Source organism: Mytilus californianus, unplaced genomic scaffold, assembly GCF_021869535.1.
Source record: "Mytilus californianus isolate M0D057914Y unplaced genomic scaffold, xbMytCali1.0.p SCAF_2, whole genome shotgun sequence".
In the NCBI taxonomy this organism is placed as follows: Eukaryota; Metazoa; Mollusca; class Bivalvia; order Mytilida; family Mytilidae; genus Mytilus; species Mytilus californianus.
Window position 1 is genome coordinate 90751250 of NW_026262668.1, and position 15509 is coordinate 90766758.

The 15509-nt window shown below is 33.5% G+C and overlaps 2 protein-coding genes across 2 annotated transcripts in view; one reads left to right on the plus strand and one right to left on the minus strand.

Annotated features, from left to right (window-relative positions):
* LOC127730402 (kielin/chordin-like protein) overlaps positions 1-7140 on the minus strand; it is a 187228-nt gene extending 180088 nt beyond the window's left edge. Inside the window, exons 1-2 of the mRNA XM_052238787.1 lie at positions 7051-7140; positions 6444-6575 (exon numbers count right to left, since the gene is read on the minus strand). Of these exons, the coding sequence (XP_052094747.1) occupies positions 6444-6575; positions 7051-7096 (178 nt within the window). The 5' untranslated portion in view covers positions 7097-7140. The remainder of the gene's footprint in view (positions 1-6443; positions 6576-7050) is intronic.
* A 1406-nt stretch (positions 7141-8546) lies between these two features.
* Positions 8547-15509, plus strand: part of LOC127728442 (DNA-directed RNA polymerase I subunit RPA2-like) — a 49928-nt gene continuing 42965 nt past the window's right edge. The window contains exons 1-6 of the mRNA XM_052235801.1: positions 8547-8696; positions 9611-9688; positions 10118-10177; positions 11476-11550; positions 12504-12623; positions 14202-14267. Of these exons, the coding sequence (XP_052091761.1) occupies positions 8610-8696; positions 9611-9688; positions 10118-10177; positions 11476-11550; positions 12504-12623; positions 14202-14267 (486 nt within the window). The 5' untranslated portion in view covers positions 8547-8609. The remainder of the gene's footprint in view (positions 8697-9610; positions 9689-10117; positions 10178-11475; positions 11551-12503; positions 12624-14201; positions 14268-15509) is intronic.

Below are 15509 nucleotides of genomic sequence, written 5' to 3' on the forward strand. Positions count from 1 at the left end.
TACCCATGCCAAGAAATCTAAGCTAAAAATTCCGGTAGACCTCCTACGGCACCCATTAGTAGTTAAAGATTTGATTTCATTCAACAAATTAATTTATGACCTTCATGTACGTGTCCCTTAGAACACAGCCATATACCAAATGGTCAATATTAATCATCCATGTAATTTGCTCTATGGGATATTTGCAAAATTTCAACGGAGGCAATTTCTTGGCATGGTTAAGTTTTTATATTTAGTTTGGAAAGTTTTTGTTCTATTTCAGGTCCCGCGCGCGTCTTTGTCTCGCGCCATGTAGGTTGTGGCGTCACGTGACGAGGCTTTATAATAGCGAAAACTTAGCATTTTTATTTCTTTTCTTTTAGGTGGACACGTTGGACAGACAACATGTATAGCATGGAATACACACAATGTATTTCTTTTCTCATTGTAGGTAATTGATGTTTTGATCAAAGTTCACGAGCAGTGCATGCTTTGGATTTAATTGATCCTGTGTACATTTAAAACACGTTTATCGATTATTTTCATACAATGGACATTTTTCAGCACCAGTTTGTAACACAGATTTGTATTTTAATCTAGGAGCAGACATTTTATTGTAGGATTTCATTGACATTTACGGAGCTAGCAAGCGATTTTTACGGCATTGCAATTTCTTCTCTCTACGAAAATTCTTGGGCGGTGGCTGCACAACGTTGTTATATGAAGATTTAATACATGTATACCCTGCTAACTGCAGATTTTGAGGTCAAATGGACATGTAGTTTTCGAGAAGATCACATAACATACATGTGGATTTTTTTTTTTCAGAAGAGATTTAATAAAAATATTAAAGGACAAAAAGTGGAGTTGTCGTTCGTCTCCGTTGACAGGATAGCACACATGCAGCTTCATTCAAGAGTTGTAAGTGGAGGGTATAAAAAAAATGGAGGGGGGGGGGGGGCAAAAGGGGGTCCCAGGTAGACATTTTGTGATATAAACGGTACATAAGAATGGTTAAAAACGCTGATTTATAATATAAATCAATTGCTTTAAAAAAGCAATTGTAAACGGTGTTTCCCCCTTTGAAACATGATTGATTGATATGTGTGTGTGTGTGTGTGTTCCTTTCTTTCCTTCCTTCTTTCTTTCTTTCTGTAAGGTGTCCATATTATTGTGTTACCCATGCCAAGAAATCTAAGCTAAAAATTCCGGTAGACCTCCTACGGCACCCATTAGTAGTTAAAGATTTGATTTCATTCAACAAATTAATTTATGACCTTCATGTACGTGTCCCTTAGAACACAGCCATATACCAAATGGTCAATATTAATCATCCATGTAATTTGCTCTATGGGATATTTGCAGAATTTCAACGGAGGCAATTTCTTGGCATGGTTAAGTTTTTATATTTAGTTTGGAAAGTTTTTGTTCTATTTCAGGTCCCGCGCGCGTCTTTGTCTCGCGCCATGTAGGTTGTGGCGTCACGTGACGAGGCTTTATAATAGCGAAAACTTAGCATTTTTATTTCTTTTCTTTTAGGTGGACACGTTGGACAGACAACATGTATAGCATGGAATACACACAATGTATTTCTTTTCTCATTGTAGGTAATTGATGTTTTGATCAAAGTTCACGAGCAGTGCATGCTTTGGATTTAATTGATCCTGTGTACATTTAAAACACGTTTATCGATTATTTTCATACAATGGACATTTTTCAGCACCAGTTTGTAACACAGATTTGTATTTTAATCTAGGAGCAGACATTTTATTGTAGGATTTCATTGACATTTACGGAGCTAGCAAGCGATTTTTACGGCATTGCAATTTCTTCTCTCTACGAAAATTCTTGGGCGGTGGCTGCACAACGTTGTTATATGAAGATTTAATACATGTATACCCTGCTAACTGCAGATTTTGAGGTCAATTGGACATGTAGTTTTCGAGAAGATCACATAACATACATGTGGATTTTTTTTTTTCAGAAGAGATTTAATAAAAATATTAAAGGACAAAAAGTGGAGTTGTCGTTCGTCTCCGTTGACAGGATAGCACACATGCAGCTTCATTCAAGAGTTGTAAGTGGAGGGTATAAAAAAAATGGAGGGGGGGGGGGCAAAAGGGGGTCCCAGGTAGACATTTTGTGATATAAACGGTACATAAGAATGGTTAAAAACGCTGATTTATAATATAAATCAATTGCTTTAAAAAAGCAATTGTAAACGGTGTTTCCCCCTTTGAAACATGATTGATTGATATGTGTGTGTGTGTGTGTGTTCCTTTCTTTCCTTCCTTCTTTCTTTCTTTCTGTAAGGTGTCCATATTATTGTGTTACCCGGTTAAGTTTTTATATTTAGTTTGGAAAGTTTTTGTTCTATTTCAGGTCCCGCGCGCGTCTTTGTCTCGCGCCATGTAGGTTGTGGCGTCACGTGACGAGGCTTTATAATAGCGAAAACTTAGCATTTTTATTTCTTTTCTTTTAGGTGGACACGTTGGACAGACAACATGTATAGCATGGAATACACACAATGTATTTCTTTTCTCATTGTAGGTAATTGATGTTTTGATCAAAGTTCACGAGCAGTGCATGCTTTGGATTTAATTGATCCTGTGTACATTTAAAACACGTTTATCGATTATTTTCATACAATGGACATTTTTCAGCACCAGTTTGTAACACAGATTTGTATTTTAATCTAGGAGCAGACATTTTATTGTAGGATTTCATTGACATTTACGGAGCTAGCAAGCGATTTTTACGGCATTGCAATTTCTTCTCTCTACGAAAATTCTTGGGCGGTGGCTGCACAACGTTGTTATATGAAGATTTAATACATGTATACCCTGCTAACTGCAGATTTTGAGGTCAATTGGACATGTAGTTTTCGAGAAGATCACATAACATACATGTGGATTTTTTTTTTTCAGAAGAGATTTAATAAAAATATTAAAGGACAAAAAGTGGAGTTGTCGTTCGTCTCCGTTGACAGGATAGCACACATGCAGCTTCATTCAAGAGTTGTAAGTGGAGGGTATAAAAAAAATGGAGGGGGGGGGGGGGCAAAAGGGGGTCCCAGGTAGACATTTTGTGATATAAACGGTACATAAGAATGGTTAAAAACGCTGATTTATAATATAAATCAATTGCTTTAAAAAAGCAATTGTAAACGGTGTTTCCCCCTTTGAAACATGATTGATTGATATGTGTGTGTGTGTGTGTGTGTTCCTTTCTTTCCTTCCTTCTTTCTTTCTTTCTGTAAGGTGTCCATATTATTGTGTTACCCATGCCAAGAAATCTAAGCTAAAAATTCCGGTAGACCTCCTACGGCACCCATTAGTAGTTAAAGATTTGATTTCATTCAACAAATTAATTTATGACCTTCATGTACGTGTCCCTTAGAACACAGCCATATACCAAATGGTCAATATTAATCATCCATGTAATTTGCTCTATGGGATATTTGCAGAATTTCAACGGAGGCAATTTCTTGGCATGGTTAAGTTTTTATATTTAGTTTGGAAAGTTTTTGTTCTATTTCAGGTCCCGCGCGCGTCTTTGTCTCGCGCCATGTAGGTTGTGGCGTCACGTGACGAGGCTTTATAATAGCGAAAACTTAGCATTTTTATTTCTTTTCTTTTAGGTGGACACGTTGGACAGACAACATGTATAGCATGGAATACACACAATGTATTTCTTTTCTCATTGTAGGTAATTGATGTTTTGATCAAAGTTCACGAGCAGTGCATGCTTTGGATTTAATTGATCCTGTGTACATTTAAAACACGTTTATCGATTATTTTCATACAATGGACATTTTTCAGCACCAGTTTGTAACACAGATTTGTATTTTAATCTAGGAGCAGACATTTTATTGTAGGATTTCATTGACATTTACGGAGCTAGCAAGCGATTTTTACGGCATTGCAATTTCTTCTCTCTACGAAAATTCTTGGGCGGTGGCTGCACAACGTTGTTATATGAAGATTTAATACATGTATACCCTGCTAACTGCAGATTTTGAGGTCAATTGGACATGTAGTTTTCGAGAAGATCACATAACATACATGTGGATTTTTTTTTTCAGAAGAGATTTAATAAAAATATTAAAGGACAAAAAGTGGAGTTGTCGTTCGTCTCCGTTGACAGGATAGCACACATGCAGCTTCATTCAAGAGTTGTAAGTGGAGGGTATAGCAAAAGGGGGTCCCAGGTAGACATTTTGTGATATAAACGGTACATAAGAATGGTTAAAAACGCTGATTTATAATATAAATCAATTGCTTTAAAAAAGCAATTGTAAACGGTGTTTCCCCCTTTGAAACATGATTGATTGATATGTGTGTGTGTGTGTGTGTTCCTTTCTTTCCTTCCTTCTTTCTTTCTTTCTGTAAGGTGTCCATATTATTGTGTTACCCATGCCAAGAAATCTAAGCTAAAAATTCCGGTAGACCTCCTACGGCACCCATTAGTAGTTAAAGATTTGATTTCATTCAACAAATTAATTTATGACCTTCATGTACGTGTCCCTTAGAACACAGCCATATACCAAATGGTCAATATTAATCATCCATGTAATTTGCTCTATGGGATATTTGCAGAATTTCAACGGAGGCAATTTCTTGGCATGATATATGGCAGTTTTTTTGTTTTCTCCTAATCTATGGCAGATTTTGATGTTACGTAATTTTCCGGGAAAAAGAGTAACTTATAACATCTATAATGTTTACGCCACCGCTAACAATAACGGTTTTGTTATATAAAGAAGGAAAAGAAAAGGCAATCTCCCGCACAGAGTTCATATCCGTTCCATACGTGTTTCGCAATACTTCACTTAATATGAGTGTAGTGTTACGTAGAAAAGAACGGAACGGATATGCTATCTCTACGACGGAGATTAAAGAAAAGGCCAGTTTTCAGGAACCCTAATCTATGAATTAAATTATATTTCAGAATTCGAGTATACGGTAACGGAAATCCCTGCATATGAGAAGATGTACTCGTCTAGGTCCGATGATACTAGCAAACAAACTTATAGTCATTCGTAGCAGAAAAATCGTTAGTGCAGGCAATTTCACGCAAATGAATATGTTTTTGGTGTTTTCAGTGTTTAAGTTTCGTGTTTGTTTCCGTTCCTTCTTTTATTATCCTCGTCGGTGTTCCTGGTATTGCCTTGTCTCTTGATTTTTACGAGTTTCTACTGCGAATTTGGTATGTTTTTTTGTTTTTTTTTTGTTATTTTATAAATTTTTTTATGCAAAGGCTGTTTCTTCATAATTTTTTCATCCTTATGGTACTCTTCAAATTTGTTTTAAACATAATCTACAGCATTTTTCAGCTTTATTACAGCGATTGTGCTATTGTAGCAAATAACCTTTCTTAACATTTGAAAAATAAAATAAATCTGTTATACAATTTTTAATAACTATTTACATTATGTTCAGCTTTATTTATGTCGAATAACTGTACTGTTATAGAAATTTTGATTTTTTAAGAAAGCCACTTGTTTGTAGCAAGTCATTGGTCATTACAGGACTTTCACTTAAATCGTCATCAGTTCATAAAGATTTTTTAACGCTCAAATAAATATTAGGTTAAAAGTCAAACTGTTTAAAACAAACTGCTTTTTCGGTTGGGATTTGGCTAAATCACAGGGTCAACCAGGCATGGTAGGAAATGCTTATTCTCCCGGAGCACATCAATTCATTCCTTAAGTCTCTATTAGTATATATCACTTCCTTATTTAGAAAATTTTATGGTTGTCATCACGATTTGTTCGACCGTTATGGAAGGTCCATTTCACAAATGGTTATGGATATGCTTCCGTTGTCGTACCTCAGCTCTAGTCCGTTTTTCTTATACTGGCTTTTTCGTAACCTTTGGATATTTCCACTTGTTTAAGGTAACTTTGATATCATTGGTCATTTATGTACTGACTGTTCCCGCTCCATTTGCAGAAAATCTGCCATAAATTTGAAAACTAGAAATCCGCTATATAATTATTTTAATAGGAAACGAAATATTTGCCATAGATTAGGATTTCTAAACAAACTGCAATAGATTTGGGATGGCATGACGTCATATTTACCATAGATTAGGAATCTGCCATAGATCTGGAACCCACCAAAGATTTGAGTCCTACATATATATAGAGCTTGTGTCGCTCACCTGCATCTTCTACAATAGCCTTTTTTTTGTAAAAATCAGCATGAAAGGGCAATAACTCTATTAAGAGTTAACTGACAATTTCAGCCATGTTGACATATTTGCGAGTTTATACATCCCGCACAGCCAAACGTACGCCCTCTCTTATAAATGGTTATATTATGTTACTGTTACTGTAGTAAGTCTCGAGAAGGTCGTCTAACGTACATGTACATCCTTTAATATCATCGTATCCATGATCCCATAAATTAATTTTGTTTTTTTATTACACCAAGTGACTTTAAAATTACATGATAACTTACCGGGACTGCATTGTTTCGTTTCACATGAAATTGTTCCATCAGATCTACATGTGCAAATATTACATCTATCTTCGGTCACCCATGTTTCTTCCTGTCTATATGTGGCTCCTTTATAATCGCAGTTGCTGCATACTGACAGAAAGATGTATTTATGTGTATTTTCTAGTATTTGCACATCTTTAATATATTTAGTATTCACGTTTGATTTATTTGTAAATTTTAATATATATAATGTCTCATTCCATCATGGCCGGGTCACTGCCCGAGTGGTTGCGAATTATATTAAAAATTCTTGCTTTCTACCATTTTCCTATTTTGTTACTTTATGTATATGTTTATGATAATAATGCTAAGGGTCAAATATTTGGAAAGTGAAAATCATATTTATATAGAAATTGCCTGAAATGTTCAGTATGTTAAAATTTCAAAACACAATTACAAAATGAAATACATGAAGAAACATGGAAATACAAAAATTTCTAAAAGTAAGAACATATTAAATTCAGTATGCTTTTGCGGTTCCATAAGCCCCTAAACTTGGCAATGTTAGGGTTCATACATGATATAATGTATATATATATGTGACATATGACGCGGTAATACTTACATATAGAGCAGAAAAGTGAACATAATATATAAATCATAAAAGTCATCGTGCCATAAAATGTGTCACAGCCGAGTACTTGGTCTATCTTTTGTTCTGTCTTATCAGTTAGAATAGAATTATAGAATTTTTCATTCGTAGTTTATCATGTGACCATTGACAAATTCGACATAATGAGAATTCCTGTATTCTATATTAATTACTATACATTTAATTGGTTTCATGGAGAAGAAAAGTTCAAATCACTTTCAACCGTACGGCAACAGACGTGTCTTTTGTTCTCTATTGACTTCCCTTTCACTTGTCCATTCGGCTTGCAGAAGTTTTTCTTGCTAAATAATGTGCTTACGTCATTTGCATTCAAATCGCTTTTAAAACTTACGAACTTTGTATTTCTTATATTTGCAGTAACTGATTTGATGTTCAAGCAATATTAGGTCGTCGTATGGTCTTCAATTTAGGAGAAATCTAAAATATTTTAGAATATCTTTTAAAACTTAATAGACACTGAAGGCCTGTGAATTATTTCCATTGAGAAAATCCCTTTGAAAGCTTAAAAAAGTAGATAATATTATCATTGACCGCTGTGGATAGTAAACTAGGAATTGATAATCAATTGCAAATTGCATGTTATTTATAGTATAATTATGTTATATAATACAGAAATACACGAAAATAATTGTGATGAAAGAAAACAAAAAAATAACGGATTTTGGAAATAAGAAAAGGGCTAAAAAAAAAACCGTCGCGAGTTATTTTATACAATGATGAATAAGGTATCGTATATATAGTTTTAGATATCGGACTTAAAACTTTCCAAAAATATCAGTCGTAAAGAAGGAAAGATATATGATTTTATATTTTTTTCGAAGATATCGTATGTACATATATATATTATCAGATGTTCCAGGGACTTTCTATACTAATATAGTATAGAAAGTCCCTGGATGTTCTAATATTTTGATGATTTCATTATTCTATTATTATTTTTATAACATAAGATTGTTATGTACAAGCTTGGGGTATCATGGCTACCATCGCATCAACTTGAAATTTCAGTTACTAGTACAAGGCAAAGATTTATAACTAACAAACTAATATACGTCCTTGTCTATTATTCATAAAAGGATACATCCGTATACTGAAAAATCCTGATGACGAACGTATAAATCTTGGTATTTACGGCCGCAAAAATTTTGTAAACTGAATAGTTTGGTAATAAAGAAAAGAATAAACGATGGTTAAAAATTGTATCAGAACTGTAACCGAGTCCGAATCAAGAATCATTGCAATTTCCAAGCAAGTACCAACGCTCATAAATTCGGCAATCAATGCGTTTAATGAAGAACTTCGGGAAAGTTCGGAGAGCTGACGACATTGCTTCGTTGATATATACGGAATTCCTAATTATGTCCTTCTTTGTAGTAAAATTATTATTTTCCCATTCAGTCATCAAAACGTTTAATTGGATACAAAAAAATTCAACACATTGAAATTCCAAATTAACATAGACAACAACAACAACACACGTGGGAAGAAAATAAAAAAAACTAGTTTTAAAAATGACAGACACTGGGGATAGAATACAGCCAAATTTTAAAAATTTAACACATACAGATTATGGCAAGCCTAATGATATGCAACATATGGTAAACCTGATAAAAATATTATATTTGTGTACCAGGTGGTTGAGGGGCTGGATCCTGCTATTGATCCAGACGAATACTTTAAACCAGCAAGACCAAGACGAACACAGCTAAAAAGTTCGATAACTTTCACACAACAAACATTGTAGAAAAACAAGTGCTTGAGGAACAAATTACTAGGTGCTTTGACATGATTCCCACCAGTAAAACACCTCACCATACCAACTCATTCTTTGTATCCATAATTATCAACTGGAACTGGAACAAGCTTATAGAGACCTTAAAATCTGCTCTCACGAACCATCAATAAACAGCACCTTCACCCCTTTGTATAAAAGCCAGCATTGGTAGCTACGATGTATACATACAAATACAGATTGGTTTCATACCTCATCATGGTCATGTATGTCAATTTAATGGTCATCAATATGCGCTGATTTATCTTAACATTAAATTAATATGAGGCAGGTGTTACTTGATAAAGAGGAAGAAGTCGGTATAAATAACTAATGTCATACTGATAGTACCCAAATTCCACTGAGTACCCAATTTGCACCTATTTTGAAAAAAAGGAGAAGAATTGTTACAGGTTTTCCTAGACATGCTAGAGTCTAAACAGTTTTTTTTTTTATTATGCCATTATGCACATCTTTCAACTTAGTCATGATAGTTAAATATATTTAGTAATATAAATGCTAAGACATCTACATTTTTTTTAGCAACTGTAGACAATGCAATCCTGGTGAACAATTCAGGTCCCTAGGAGCTTATAGTTCTTTAAAGCCATAGTTTATGTACAATGGCCTTTTCATTAAACATTGTTAACACAGTACTATTTACACAGCCTGTTGGACATAACTTGCTCAAAACACCACTACATTTATGCTTGAAAAAAAGTAATTATTTTTGTTTTTCAGCCTTTGCAAGAGCTAACAAAACCCCATGTTGATTCTTTCAATTACATGTTAGAGGAGGGATTGGGAAAGGCTGTGCAGGTAATTACACTTAATTTTACTTTGGATTATTGATGAAATAAAGTAGAAATTGGAAAAAGTATTGAAGAGGTCAAGATGAAAAAGAATAAGAAATAAATATTTGTAGTCAATTGGTGTAGAATTGTCTAAAATTTTTGATATGGGGTTCCGATGGTGCATCTCTAATGATAAGAAAGCATGTTTGTGTGTCTTAGCTTCCAAAAGACTGATTTTTTCTTACAGCTGTTCATTGTGTTGTTTGTTGTTAATTAGCATTGACACAGGGAGTGAACTTCAAGACATGAAAGTTTTAGAAATAGGTTAATAAACTGTGTATAGATATTGACAAATATAATGCCTACCCATGTTAGAATGAGTATAGAGCATGAAAGAACAAAAGGGCATGTTTACACAATACATAATTTGAATTAATATATTTTTATGTTTCAGTTGATTTATCCTGTGGAGTTTGCTTTACCAAATGGAGACAGAATATCATTTACAGTATTGGTATGCACATAATCACATTTATTTTCTTTTCTTTTTCAGCTTTAACAACAATTAAGATTGGTCTTTACCATTTACATTTTGTATAACTTTTACTCTATATTAGTTTTGATGATAGAAATCTCCTTTTCATTAATTACGATGTACCTTTCTCACTCATTTTAACCAATACAGAAAGTAAATTTTTCATGGCTAACTTTGCTGTATTTTAAAACGATTACAACATACTTTTTCAATTAAACTGTTTCTAAGTGGTTGGGGTGTTCAAATGTTCCATGCAAACTGCCTTCAAAGACTTCATGATTTTGTCCCTTACAGATTTTTAAGTGAGAAACAAAAAGAGTAAATATAAAAATAACATCTAAAAAAAGAAAAGTAATATGGAATCATAAACAGCACACAAGAGACATGTTAATGTTCAGTTTATTGACATACTAGAATAACTGTTCTGGAGTTAATAGATATAAGAAGATGTGGTATGAGTGCCATTGAGACAACTCTCCATCCAAGTAAAAATTTATAAAAGTAAACCATTATAGGTCAAAGTACGGTCTTCAACACAGAGCCTTGGCTCACACCGAACAGCAAGCTATAAAGGGCCCCAAAAATTACTAGTGTAAAACCATTCAAATGGGAAAACCAACGGTTCAATCTATATAAAAAAAGAGAAACGAGAAACTCTTATGAACCACATCAACAAAGGACAACTACTGAACATCAGATTCCTGCCTTAGGACAGGTGCAAACAATTGCAGCGGGTTTAAAGGTTTTAATGGTACCAAACCTTCACCCTTTTTCTGAAACAATAGTGTAACATCACAACATAGAAAGACACACTATAAAATATCACCTGAAATGGCTTAACTCAATCAAAGGACATATTAACACCAGTGAATATACACTGAATAAATAAATTTGACCTATGATACAATGTAAATACAAAATAAATAAACTAAGGGAAGATTTAAACCAATTACTCTGTTGAAGTACATAGAAATACTGCAGTTTGATTTTTGTTTTTTTTTGAAGGAGTATACATTTTGTGTTTTATAGCTCCAATTAAGTAAGTAAGATTTAGTTTCACAATTTTTGTCTCTTATTCTGATTTTCTTTAAAGATCAAATTAATGCAAGGAAGTGTTTTCCTAATTTCATCTAAATAAAAAAATTAGGGAAAGTTAAACCTTACCATGAATTTCCATTTTAAACTACACAACTGCTTTCTTGTGGGTATATCACATGCCCATGGTGGAGCTGTACTGATATAACTTTTAAAATAATTGAATTGTTTATGTGTTGTAGGATGCTAATATATACAAACCAGTGGTTTCTCAAAGTAACAAGACTTCAGTCAACCTGAAAGTTTATCCTGCAGAAGTAAGGAGTAGTTTTATTGACTTAATATCAAGTTAAAGTTAAAATATTTAAATACAAATAAAAAAAAAAGATAAAGTTGTCTTTGGTATAAAACACTATAACAGATAAAAGTATCATGCAGGAAACACAAATTTATAGTAAAACAAGATGGCAACAACAAACGGAATGGTAAGTTGAAAAAGGATACCAGGTCTAATTTGTTACTCAAAGAGGATAAAAACAATATCAAGATATTGTAACAACAAATTAGAACCAACATCAACGGCTCACTTAGATGTTGTTCTCTTATTCTGTGACACAGGAACATATATATTGACGGGACTTGACACTACCTAATTGTAGCCGATTTTTTTGTCGGGTGATAGTTAATAAAGATACGATACGGAAACGGACATGTGTTAAAAACGCACTCACTATTATCCTAATAATTTCTGATAATATCAATAAAATGTCATTCAAACAGTTTTAAAGTGATGCCAGTGTATCAAACTTGTTATCTGTCACTTCAAATTTGTTATAATCGAATTCATTTCATCACAGAATGGTACAGAATGCAAAAAGGGTAATAAAAAAATGGCGCCGATTGCATTCCCAATTTCTCACACCATTTTAAAACACTTCACATCAAATAAATCACACTTATTTTGGTCATTTAGTATGACAAAATATATCTACTTTATGATAAAACATGTATCTATTTACGATTAGAATTATGTGGTTAATTGATTGCGCAGTGCCGATAGTTTTTTCAGTCAGACGCTACCAAAATCCATAAATCTCGCAAAGTCTCGTGGAGTCCGAGATTTTATCAATTTTATACTGAAAAGCCTATCAGATTCATTTCCCGTTAGATATACTGTTCCCAGTGTGACAGTAATGGTCTTTCAATTTTTCAACATTATATATTGATACCACTGCAATTAAAGAAAAAAAAACCAATTTTGCCTTTCCAGTGTCGACAGAGGTTTGTGACGTACAAAGGGAATTTCCAGATAACATTTGTATGGAAAATAAACAACAAACCACAGGATACAGTCGAAAGAACTATTGGAGAAATTCCAATTATGGTTAAGGTTTGTATCATTTATTGTCAACTTTGACAAAAGTAGCTAAATGCAAGACATCGGATAACTATCCGGCAGCAACGAAGGCATAAACTATTTCTATTAAGCTTTATATTTCAAAGGGTAGTAGACCTGGAGGCTTCATACCTTGTATACAGATGCCTTCTGTTACAAAGTTTCAGTCTGTCGTATGTCGGTTGTCCCTGACCTCATTTTCATGGTTTAGCAACTGCTTGAAGAAAAAAAATTAGTTTTTTTTGTTATGTGAATTTCTCACTTATTATGAGTAATAGGATAACTATATTTGGTATACAGGGTTTACCTGACCTCAACTGCATTTCATGGATCAGTGATCAAGGTTAAAGTTACATGATTAGGGCCGTTTCTCAGATGCTGTAAACAGTAGGTGAACTATATTTGGTGTACAGAATGGTTGTAAGGTGTACATATCAGTCTGGCATGTTTCATTTGACCTTGACCTCATATTCGCTGTTCCTTGCAATTGGTCAATGTTAATGTTTTGTGTTTGGTTTGTTTTTCTTTTACTATAATAGATCAACTATATTTGGTGTATGGAATGATTGTAAGGTTTACATATCTGTCTGGCAGGTATCATCTGTCCATGACCTCATTTTCATGATTTATTAGTCAATGTTGAGTTTCAGTAGTAAGTAAGGTCCTTTTCTAAGATACTATAAGCAATAGGTCAACTATATTTGGTGTATGGAATGATTGTAAGGTGTACATGTCTGTCTGGCAGGGTTCATCTGACCTTGAACTCATTTTGATGGATCATTAGTCCATGTTAAGTTTTCCTGGTTTGGCCTTTTCCTGTTTACTACAAGCAATAGGTCAACTATTTTTGGTGTATGTAATGACTGTAAGGTATACTTGTCTGTCTGGCTTGGTTTATCTAACCTTGACTCATGGATCATTGATAAGGTAATGTTTCCCCTAACCCTGCCAAGTCTGTTTTTACCCTCTGGGTCAATTCTTTTAAATTTGTGTAATTATGTCTGTTTCTAGGATACTATAAGCAATAGAATAACTATATTTACTGCATGGTATGATTGTAAGGTGTACTTGTCTGTCTAGCAGAGTTCATCTGACCTTAACCTCATTAACATAGATCATTGATGATGTAAAGTTTATGAGTTACTTGTAGTAAAACTTTCATATTGTAAACTTTCAAAATAAATCAATCATGATAGGTAAAGCAATTGATACATTTAAGCCTGTGCACTTTTGTGTTTTATTTTAAATTATTTGAAACATATTTTGTACTTGTTCACATGTCGTAAAGTGATAATGATAAAAATTTAAATGAAATTTTGTCAATTTAGAAATAACAAATGCTTCTGAAGTATTATTAGTTTCTTCATCACAGTATATTTTAAAACACAATAGATAGTGTTTTCCTTGTATTTACTTAATTGCTTTTAATTTGACATAAGAATGTTCAACCTGCAACTTTTATCATAATCTGTCTGATGTAGTTTGAAAGTTTTTTATCAGTATCGATGAGTTTTGGACTTGAAGCATTTATGTTTCATTGCAGATATATAATTTGATTGTTGTTATTTTTAGTCAAAAAGATGTAACTTACAAGGATTATCACCATCAGAGCTAGTAAAACATGGAGAGGAGGCAGAGGTACTATGAATTAAGTTTTTAATATGTAGCTAGGCTTTTTTATGCCCAAGCCATAGCGGAGGGGGCATTTAGTACTACCCATGTCTGTCCCGTCTGTCTGTCTGTCCTGAACGTCCCCAAAAAATGGTTCTCTAACTTTAGTTTTCCTCAACAAAATATTATAAAACTTATACACAATGCATATATCCACAAAACACAGATCAGGTTCGAAATTGGGTGGCGTAACTTTTACTGTTCATGAGTTATGCCCCTTTATAAACATAAAAATTGCTAGATCTGTCGTTTCCGTTCTCTAACTTTAGTTTTCCTCCACTAAATGTTATGAAACTTATACACAATGCTTATTACCACAAAACACAGATCAGTTTTACCGTTCATGAGTTATGCCCCTTTATAAATGGAAAAATTGCTTAATATGTAGTTTCCGTTCTCTAACTTTAGATTGCCTCAACCAAATGCTATGAAAGTTATGCTTATATTCACAAAACGGTCTTAACTACGTGAATCCTGCATCTGTATGTGGAAGTTGACTCATGCGTTTTTACAAGTGGGGGCATCTGTGGCCCAAAGACACATTCTCCATTTATTTTTAGTTTAAAAGTTGGCTGTTTCATGCTTATGGAGTGTAAATATCAAATTATGTCAAGTCAAAGTTTAAATGAAGTTGATTAAGATAGTAAAATTTCTAAGGGATAAAGAATAAAAGTATTAAGCAGCATGTGTCTTTGTGGGCATCACAAAATTTTGGGTCATATTTAGAAGTAAAGATGTAATCCTTGTTTATTAGTTTAAACTAAAATATAACAATGACATTTGGCCTATGAAAATTAAAGTAGAAATTATAAGTTTGTTTTCTAAATGAAATACTAATCATGATACATTTTTCATTATAATTTTTCCACACCCTTCTTGCATTATTTTATGAATCATATACCGGTATTAAAACATTGTATTTTTAGCTCACCTGGCCCGAAAGGCCAAGTGAGCTTTTCTCATCACTTGGCGTCCGTTGTCCGTCGTTGTTAGCTTTTTACAAAAATCTTCTCCTCTGAAACCACTGGGCCAAATTTAACCAAACTTAGCTACAATCATCATTAGGGTATCTAGTTTAAAAAATGTGTCCGATGACCCCGCCAACCAACCAAGAGGGCCGCCATGGCTAAAAATAGAACATAGGGGTAAAATGTAGATTTTGGCTTATATCTCTGAAACCAAAGCATTTAGAGTAAAACTGACAATGGG